The sequence below is a fragment of the Fragaria vesca genome, linkage group LG6 (genome assembly GCF_000184155.1).
Source record: "Fragaria vesca subsp. vesca linkage group LG6, FraVesHawaii_1.0, whole genome shotgun sequence".
Taxonomy (NCBI): Eukaryota; Viridiplantae; Streptophyta; class Magnoliopsida; order Rosales; family Rosaceae; genus Fragaria; species Fragaria vesca.
Window position 1 is genome coordinate 11,997,269 of NC_020496.1, and position 10,655 is coordinate 12,007,923.

Below are 10,655 nucleotides of genomic sequence, written 5' to 3' on the forward strand. Positions count from 1 at the left end.
ATAGGGTTGACCGTTACTATCGGCACCAAGATGTTACCCGATCTACATGATTTTTAAACCATGGCCGTATTTCACCATTCTGAACACATCTTATTTCACGAGATTTTTGATAATTTTGCTTCCTATGTAGAGTTGGTTCACAAAGTTGTATAACCTACTAAACAAGTTATACAACATTAGTAGACATGTTGTGATTCCGATGATTAAAATTCACAAACCAAAATTCGATCGTCAGATATGATCATTATGACAAAATATTTCTATGGTAAAAAATTCAACTGGATCCGACAATGTTAAGGGCTCGATCGAAACGGTCAACCCTAATCCATCGTCACTTATCACACGAAAACGCTCATATCTCCCTTTATATTACTTAGTTTGGTCAAACCTCCATATCTCCCTCATGTAGATGAGACGCAACTGCCCATATAAAAATTTTGAGACATTTACCTTCCGACGATAAGGCTCCCTATAGGGAATAATAACGGTAAATATAGTTGACCGCTACTATCGGCACCGAGACGTTACCCGGTTTACGTGATTTTTGAACCATAGCCGTATTTCATCATTCTGAACACATCTTATTTGACAAGATTTTTGATAATTTTGCTTTCTATGTTGTATAACCTACTAAACAAGTTATACAACATTAGTAGACACGTTGTGATTCCGATGACTAAAATTCACAAACCAAAATTCGACCGTCAGATATGATCATTGTGACGAAAGATGTCTATGGTAAAAAATTCAACTGGATTCGACAACGTTAAGGGCTCGATCGAAACGGTCCAACTCTAATCGGAAATAAGAAAACTGCATTTTGAAGCCCTAAACGGACTCAGATGGCCAAAAAGACCCATATGTCAGGACTCGGATGGCCGTTACGTTTCCAGAAAGGTATCACAATAGTCAATCGGACACCGAACGCTAAATCTGTAGCATAGTAAAAACTTTGGCCGACGAAGGAAAACTTTGGCCGACGAAAAAAAAACTTCGTCGGCTAAAGTGTAGTATAACCGACGAAAAAATTCTTTAGCCGACGAAAATTTTAAATTAGCCAACGAAGGAAAATTTCGTCGGCCTGGTTTTTTTATTTTCGTCGGCTAAAGCCTTTCTTCTGGTAGTGCTAGAATCATTTTCCTATTATAGTTACTACTACAATATGACCAGTGAAGCTGCTATTGAGTTGGCGTTTAAAGTTTTATTTGGAGCAACCTACTTCGATAAGCATAGCGGTGGAGAACTGAAAGGTAACCACTTATCTTTTGTGTGAGTTGAGTGATACACACACAATGACACAAAGTAAACGAAACATGCACTACCGGTACCGGCTCTTGTCTCTGGTTAAAGGAGAAACGAAACTAAAAACTAAAAGGCAAAGGCAAGAAGCAACGGAAAAAAGGAAACTCAGCATGATTAGTTACCCTTCATAAGGCCACGGGGGAGGCCACAGGTGCTTCACTCTAAGCCTTGACGTGTTGACGTTCACGGCATGAGATTCCTTCTTGTGAGAACTTCCAAGTACTGAGCAAAGATGCTTTGAGTCAGTAACATGAAAACTTTGAAAAGGCTGCTCATAAGGCACGCCTCCTAGTCCCCCATGCATCTTCATGATCTTCAATTGCATTCGCGCATATGGCATGGTGTAGAGATCTGCCTTGTGGCCAACTACCATGTCATAATGCAGGATAGGGTCAGATATAGCCATATATTGGCTGTCATGATCAAGCTTAAAATCACCACAAATTGGTGAATTGATCTCTGCCTCAAAGATAGGCATATCAGAGCTGTGCGCCTCATCGTGAGATGTATGCAAGACTTGGCCGGTATCATCAAAAATAAATCTCTGCTCTAGGAATTTTGGAGCATAATAACTGCAAGCCAAATCAACTTTGCCTTTGATGACACATTTGAATTTACATCTGCCAAAGATGAATATGCCACTGCTGTAAAAGTTGTTGACAGCATAGCAAGACATATGTGAGTACCATTATCATGAAACCCCTTTCCTGAGAAGGTTGGAGCTTGAACGCTGCAAACCAAAGTTAATTGGTACTGATGATACTCAAACCCTCTATCATAACATTTAGTCTGACCATTAGAGTACGTAGCTTTGACCATTCGCATATGAATATATTTCCCATGAAAGCCACAATTTTGCTTTGAATATTTTATAAAGAACCTCAAGTTAGGTTCATTGACAAAGCCACGAATTGGCTTATAAGGACCAAGTTTCAACTTGTAATTAGATTGGTCATGGTATTGACCACTTCCATGCAAACGTACAGCAGTAACAAGATGAGAACTTAACAGGCGGACTGGCGTCGCTCCCCCACCCGACCCGAGACCTAGCCGTCTCTGATTGCTCTGTCGCTTCCTCGGCGTCAGATCAACGGTGGCGGGTGTGGTCTTAAAAGATCCTAATGGACAAAACACTAAGATCAACCACAGAAGTACATAAACACATACTGTAAACATATGAACAATTACTGTATCAGTTCTTTTATCAATTGCAGCAGGTTTCTGGTGGGTCTCTAAAAGAAACAAGCAAAATGGTAGGACTTCCAAACCCGAAATAATGTCTTAAAGCTCAAGGTTTAATTGATGAAGATGCCAAGCTCAATACTTGTAAGCTTTGTTGAGAATGTACTTTTCTTTGCCCAATCTACATGGAATTATGGAAAAATAAATATTATCAAAGTTTAAATGTAAATTATAGACTTGGAGCACGGACGAGGCCGTAGATTATATCATTTCCTTTTCATTCCTTAAACCAAATGAGGCCTTATAGCACGGAGTAGCTCTTCCTACCGACTTATCTCTATCTAGATTTACACGTATCTATTGTTTGGCATGCTTGCTTGTAGATATATCGATCATGAATACCGAACTAAATCCAGTCTGGTGATCGATGCAGCAGTTGAATCTATCACTTAGAATATTGCCACCGTGACTTGAGCTCCAAATGAAAACAGAAAAGTCTAATTATTCTTCGAATTCTTCAGTGTAGCAGCTTCACCACATATACCCTCATAAACTGACAACTACTGGATTAGAACACACTACTTGTACACATGCATCCATGTTGATTGTTTCCCAAACTTGCAATTATTCCCATGCATGGGCTTTTCTCCCAACTTTCATCTTCCACCGGACGACGCACATATATAAACAACACTAAAAAAATTAATTGCCGACCACAGAAGAACACAAGCAAAACAGAAAATCAATGATAATAAAGTAGCTAGTCATTTGGATGGTAATTAATTAATTGGATTAAGAAAATCGAAGGCACACTCAACCAAAGATGCTCATTTGCACATGCCAGGGTTAGCCACTGACCGAGCATATATATATGTACAAGAGATCGATATCTGGGTGGGTTAAGGATTTCCCCAGTCCTTAATTTCGACACTTTGTGATTGATTCTGATGTTTTTGTGTTGCTCCCACGAGCTACAAGATTATACAATTACAGAGATTGATTGATTGGTTGAGTGTGATTATAATCCAAATTATTGGGGGATGGATGGATGGATGGATAGTCATTTATTTGAAGATCCAATAAGATCAGACATTTATTATACATGTCCACCGCAGCCATGTGGGTTTGCATCTTAAGTTTCAGGGCAATTGGTATATATACACACACAATGATCAAGATATCTGATATCATCCGTAGAATACATACAGTCAAACATATACATATATATATATATTATCTTAATTTATCAAGTCCAAATATCTTTATTTATTCAAAATGTAACTTAACACTGCTCCATGGAACAATACACTCATTATTACTGAAACATGGAAGAATTAAAATCTTAGATAAAAACGTTATGTTATGTAAGGGGAGTGAAATTGAAATTCACTCTATTTTACGTTATTGTAATTGTCACTATTGCTTAAATTATAACTAGCAATACATATTTGAGATTGCTCGAAGATACTGACTCAATGTTTCTTTTGTTAGAAACTTAGATTTTATGTTTTTCTAAGAATTTCAACCAAAAAAAAAAGAGAGAGAAGTATTTTGTATTGCAAACTAACGCGCGTTAATTTCATTCTTCTCAAAATACAGTTACGAAAGGAGGAAGGAGGTAGAGGCCTGAAACCGACACCGTATAGGCACTGCCGGACCTTAATTATATTATTACGACGAAAACACATGCGTTCGGAAATGCTTGTCTGGAGGATATATAATTACCTCCACCAGAAGACAGTTCCTGAAACTTCAAGTTAAGAATCAGGAATTTAGGATTAGTACTACTATATTAAGAGCTAGCTCGTAATTAACTGTCAGCAGTTTACTGAAACCAAGAAATTCCTAAATTCTTTGAATTTTAGAAATGAAATTTGCAGACCTAAATATATGGTTGTGCTCCACATGGAAATATTGTTAATCCTTTTAAGCACAAAGTATTAATTCTTGAGATTTCAAAGTTTTATTTGCACAAGTAATCATCCTATATATGTTTTATAGAGCTAGTACGTAGTATTGAAGTAAAATTTAATCAGAGCTAGCTAGCTTTCACTTTGCCTCAGCCGTCTCTTAATTAGTGTATCTGGTTTTTCCAGGAAACTGGCTTTAAGGAATCGAATAGTGGCAATACTGTAGTTCCCTTGAAACAAAGTGGCGTTCTCAGGTCATTAACCAGTATATAAATCATTGCTCACTCCTTGCGATCTCATCGATCTCTCTCTGTTTCTCTCTCTTTCTATCAGTTCTTCTCTCTCCATCGAATAAAAGTCCGTCGGTCTGAATCACCATGTACAAACTCACTGCCCTGTTGCTGCTACTATGCGCTGCTTGCCACACAAGTATAGCTGCCCCTACTGATGGTAATTTATCGATCTCCTCCATCGCTCACTTATCCTTTTGCAAACTCCATTTTCTTCTTAGCGTTCCATATGGATTAACAATGTAGATTCTCCCATCAAAAATTTCTACGTCTTACGTGCATTATCAATTAACAATATATCTCGTTTCGATTCTCTGCTGCTAGTTAATTAGCTAGTTTTGTGTTGGATGCTCTCGGTTCGATTTGATATGATAATCTCTTAGCTTAGCTATTGAATCCTGGGAAAATTGGTCTCGTAGTTAGTATACTTAAGCTAGCTAGTTCCTGATCACCTGCAAATTATATGTGGAAATTGTCGATTTTAACTTGGTCTTTAACTGATCTTGCTTTCATTATTTGTGAATGAAGGAAGGAAAATCAAACTCCTCTTAAAATTTTCGATCAAGCTTTTTCATATAAATAATTCTCAAATAAAATTCTGAATACAATCTGCACATGGAAACGTAGTCGGTGCATGAGCTGTTCTCTTGGCTTTTGCATGCGCTGGATATGTTAATGACTAAAATATCCTTTTGTTGGCATAAATCACATTACAAAAGAATGCCATATATGTCATTTTCTATCCCCTGTGGGATTTTCTTCATTTTAGCTCATGTGCTTGGTTTATTTTTCTAATTTTTTTTTTTTTCCGATTACTATAGCTCATCATGTGCTTCAGTGCTTTGGTTGTTAGCAGATCCAAACAATATAAAAAATGGGATCGCTGATTTTCGATCTCTGGCGTAAACCCTAGTCAAAGTAAATCAAGCTATCCAATTTTCGCGCAGTACTTGATAATTCATAAACAAGTATCAGTACGTCAAGTCTCTAGCTGAAAATGAACAATTCATTCTTGCTTTAGTATTTTATGTACGTTGTATTTAAAGACGTCTGAAACGTTTGTAAATAATAATAATAATAATAATAATTCAGACCCAATATTGCAAACAAAATATGAACTGATAATATGCTTGTATATAATGTCAAGTTTTTGATGATGTGATAATTAAAAATCTTTTGTACATGATGTTTAAGTACACGATTCTAACGGGAATTGCAAGACTACGTCAAACCAACAGTAGCTTGCCAACTTCTGTCACACCTAACTCAAATTAGTCGGGGTCCTTCGACGCCAGCCATGTTATAAAAGTATGATCTAAACAAAATCAGCCATCACCATACCACATGGTACAGGTCGACACTACATGCGAACTTCTCGTGGCATTCACAAAGGCAAAGGCGCTAATACAACCATTTACACTACATTGCAAAGTTGTTTTTTTTCTTTTTAACTTCCATTTCATGAAGTATTCAACTTTCAATAAGTTCTCTTTTACTCCTAACCTAATATTTGTTGAATAAGTTCACTCTAGCTAGGTTTCTTATTTGATTTCCCACATTTTAATATGTAAATTGGCTAGTGGTAAGGGAAATTGCATGAGGTTAATTATTGATGATATTAATTTCAGGTCTATTACCGAATGGCAACTTCGAGTATGGCCCTAAACCGTCACAAATGAAAGGCACAGTGGTAACAGCCCACAATGCCATTCCCAACTGGGAAACCTCAGGCTATGTCGAGTACATAAAATCCGGCCACAAGCAAGGCGACATGCTGCTGGTAGTTCCCGAGGGTGGCTTTGCTATCCGGCTCGGTAACGAGGCCTCGATCAAGCAGAAGATCAAGGTGACCAAGGGCGGCTTCTACGCCATAACATTCAGTGCTGCCCGGACATGTGCACAGGAGGAGATATTGAACATTTCAGTCAATCCCAACGTTGAGAAACAGGACTTTGGTATATTGCCGATTCAAACCATGTATAGCAGCACCGGGTGGGATTCGTATGCTTGGGGCTTTAACGCTGATGCTGATGAGATTGAGCTAACCATCCATAACCCAGGTGTTGAGGAGGATCCAGCTTGTGGTCCTCTCATTGATTCGGTCGCTTTGAAGGTCTTGGAGATTCCTAAACGTACCAGAGGTATACTTCAGGATCTGATATGCATCAATACTTAAATTTGATGGCGATAATATCAAAAATGATCGAATATGTTACAAATAGTTTGATCACATTATCTTTGTTTGATGATTTGGTATTTTACATTTTGCAGCCAACTTGTTGAAGAATGGCAACTTTGAAGAAGGACCTTATGTGTTTCCCAACACATCATGGGGAGTCCTCATCCCACCCCACATCGAAGATGACCACAGTCCTCTACCAGGCTGGATCATCGAATCCCTAAAGGCCGTGAAATACATCGACTCCAAGCACTTCGCCGTCCCGGAAGGCCGAAGAGCCATCGAGCTCATTGCCGGAAAAGAGAGCGCATTGGCCCAAGTGGTCTTCACCAAGCCCGGCAGGCGCTACACCCTTACATTCTCTGTCGGCGACGGGAACAACGGTTGCGAAGGCTCCCTCTTTATCGAGGCATTTGCCGGCAAGGAGACAGTGAAGGTTCCTTATGAGTCCAAAGGCAAAGGAGGGTTCAAGAAGGCCAGGCTCTTCTTCACCGCCGTGTCGCCGCGCACGCGTGTCATGTTTCTGAGCACAATGTACACCATGACGAGCGATCACTCCGGCTCTCTGTGTGGTCCGGTGATCGATGATGTCAAGTTGCTTAGCATTCGCGGACGTCCCCGTGTTTGATTGATGCTTTGTGGAAGTTAGGTGTGTGAGAGATGATGATGAAAATGTGCCTGCTTTGATAAAGCCTTTTTAATTAGCTGTTAATTAATTAATTATATAATATACTACTTATATTATATAGGGGTTTTATTTTACGTTCTTGTAATTGGAGAAATTAAGATGTGTAATATGAGGTTACATGAGTTCTAATCGACATATTCTGCAATATGTATGCAATGCATCCTTTGTTATCAAATGAAAACAAGGTTCACATAACGCGGCCCCTTCTCCTATTCTCTCTCTCGTCTTCAAAGGCTAGAATTAGGGTTCTGGAAATTTCTTGTTGTGCAGCGCTACTCTATGGCAGTTGCTCTTGCATACCAAGATGATGGCCAAACTTGCTTCGAAGTTGTTGTTGAAGGATGTTGAAGAACCTATGGACTTGGGTAACCTCCGATGCCCAAAGAAGGATTTTCTTGCGCGCCGGTTTTACTTGGTTGGGAAGTTGAACACCGTTCGTCTTGTTGTCTTAGATTCCTTTCGCAACTTCGTTCGATCTATGTGGCACCTCTCGGTTCCAGTTGAGGTCCAAGCTCGTGGTGACATGTACCTCTTTAATTACCTTTGCCAATGAGGGGCTAGGGATCTGAATCAGGTCAAGAAAAGGGGTCCTTGGGTGTTTCAAAGGGCTATGATTTTGATTAATGATTATGATGGTTTCTCTTATATTGTTGTTGTTCCTCTAGATTTCATTTGGATTTAGGTGCTGTTGTCAGGGACACTGACAGAGGCTACCGTGAGTCTCATTGGAGAAACTATTAGACCGATTTGGCGCGTGGATCAACAACATCTATGTATGGGAAGCCCTAGGGTGAGGGTTTCACTTCCTCTACATGAACCGGTTTGGCTCTCATGTCATGGTATGGTTTCCTCGATTGACGTGATTGAATTACACTTCAAGTATGAGAGATTGTTTGGGAGCTGTAGAGATTGTGATATGGTTAATCATGGGGCAATGCGGTGCCCTAGAGTGCGGTGCCCTAGAGTACTTGGTGGAAGAAGAGGCGGCTCTAGTACCTCCACCTACGCTGCATTCTGGACCAGAGATGGTGTTCCGGGCTGCCTCCTCCTCTTATGGGACACCGGTCTTCAAGGTTTCAACAATGAAGAAGCCTGAAAGGAAGGCGGTAACCATCCAAGAGCTGCACGAGTGTACGTAGTGATGCTGCAATTAGGGTTTCAGGTGTGCGGCACCCACGAGAAGAGATGTATGATGATAATGTTGGGAAGAGAGCCAAGCATTTTCTTTGGTCCCTTTCAAATTGCAGCTGAGCAGCTAGGTTTTTGGAAAGGTGTGGGTGGGTTGGAGGTGTCTGGGAGCTTTGGCTCCAAGAAATGAGGGCAGCCCCGCGACATCAGGTTCAAGCCGAAGGCCAGTGATGGTGGCTCTCTGCTATTGGAGTCCTTTGCTTCTAACGTTGGTGTGATCTCCTTTGTGGAGGAAGGAGAGTTTGTTCTGGTAGCGGAGGAATGATGTAGTTTGCGATGACAATGAATGGTTTGGGTGCTTTGGTTGGCTTGGATGTGGAGGGGTACACCATGAAGGTCTTTAGACCCCAAACTTCTTTGCTCATTGTTCTTAAAACTTGTGTATTGTCGTAGCAGTTGAGTCTTTATTTTTTTTGGTTGAGTTAGTTTGCTTATGTTGAGTCAAACCCTTCCTAGGTGTAGTATCGAGTCTTCGAGCAATGGATGATTATATGAGGCTCTTTGTGACCCCCAAGCTTTATATTGTAAGATCGATATGATGAATACCAATGGAGTTAATCGTTAGGTAGTATCGAGTCTTCGAGCATAGAGAGTTTTCAGAATTTAGGAGAAGAGAAGAGAAGAGGGAGATGACGATGGGTCATCTCTTATCAATTATTAATAATTGCCATTTTAAAATGATTAAACATTACGTTGCAATTTATTTCATCTCATCATCTTTCAGCTAGCTCTTAGATTTAAATGAGACTAATATGACGATTATTGACCAAATATTCTCTAATAAGTCGTTGACCAGGTGAACGAGACTACCTGATTGGAAATTATAATATATATATATATATATATATATATATATATACACTATTATGCTGAAAAAATTTCCAAAGACAATTGATATAACCAGTTAATCATCTTTACAGGGTGCAAATGGATTGTAATTTACAACTCTGATACTCATGACACGGGTGCAAGTGTGCAATGATACCCCTACATACCTCTTAGGTGATCAGTTGATTTCGTATTGAACCAGACTCAGTTGTTATAAAATTTAGATTCAATTGTGAAAATATAGTAATGTAATTATAACCACTATTTTTTATTGTTAAATCTTTAAATATGACGTAATTCGGTGTAAAACTGAATACAAATTAATTGACGGTAAGTCATGACATGGTTGGTTATATAGCTAGCCTAACTAACAACGTCAAAATTATGAGTTTAAACCTCATTTACTTATGTAAGAATGAGATGGGTTAATAGATTTTTATACAAATGAATTGACTACCGCAATTATTAGACTTAGCCCAAAACATCTAATAAAAAAGAAATTGCAAAAAACATGGTATAAACTACAAAGTATGAAATGTTACCAATAAAAAAAATAGAGTATGAAATTCTTAGTACTATTTGGTCCAGTGTTCATGTTTCAATGGTAGAGCCTCAGTTTTATAAGTAAGAGGTTGTAAGTTAGACATAAATCAACCTTAAATTTTTTTATTTTTCTTTAAAAAAACCTTAATTTTTGTTTTTTGAGAATAATCAACCTTAAATTGTTCGTACCAAATTTGAAATAAATGTCAAAAAAGGGTGGTGCTATTAACACACCTTTTTTGTTATTAACACAACCTCTATATGGTGAGAACCAATGATGAATCAAATTCAAGTGATAAATTTATAAATAAAATAAAAGTACGTGGAAAGAAAAATAGATGAGGTGTATTAATAGAAATGTTTTTATTAGCCACGTGTCATAATGTAGGACGATCGACGTGGCCAACTGCTTCACCGGTCCTAATATTTCCCTGAAGCAAAAACACCCATTAAAGCGCGCGAACAAACCAAACGGTTCAAACTCTTCTCTTCCAATTCCCGAACATCATCTCTCCTTTCTGGGTTCTCTAATCCAAAACCCGAAA

The 10,655-nt window shown here is 38.8% G+C and overlaps 1 protein-coding gene across 1 annotated transcript; it reads left to right on the forward strand.

The window, feature by feature from the left end:
- Positions 1 to 4,696: 4,696 nt before the first annotated feature.
- LOC101306247 lies at positions 4,697 to 7,761 on the forward strand. The gene is made up of 4 exons (XM_004302899.1): positions 4,697 to 4,844; positions 6,313 to 6,825; positions 6,956 to 7,512; positions 7,613 to 7,761. Exons 1-3 carry the CDS (start codon positions 4,772 to 4,774, stop codon positions 7,489 to 7,491), a joined length of 1,122 nt encoding a protein of 373 aa, XP_004302947.1. The 5' UTR covers positions 4,697 to 4,771; the 3' UTR covers positions 7,492 to 7,512; positions 7,613 to 7,761.
- Positions 7,762 to 10,655: the final 2,894 nt, after the last annotated feature.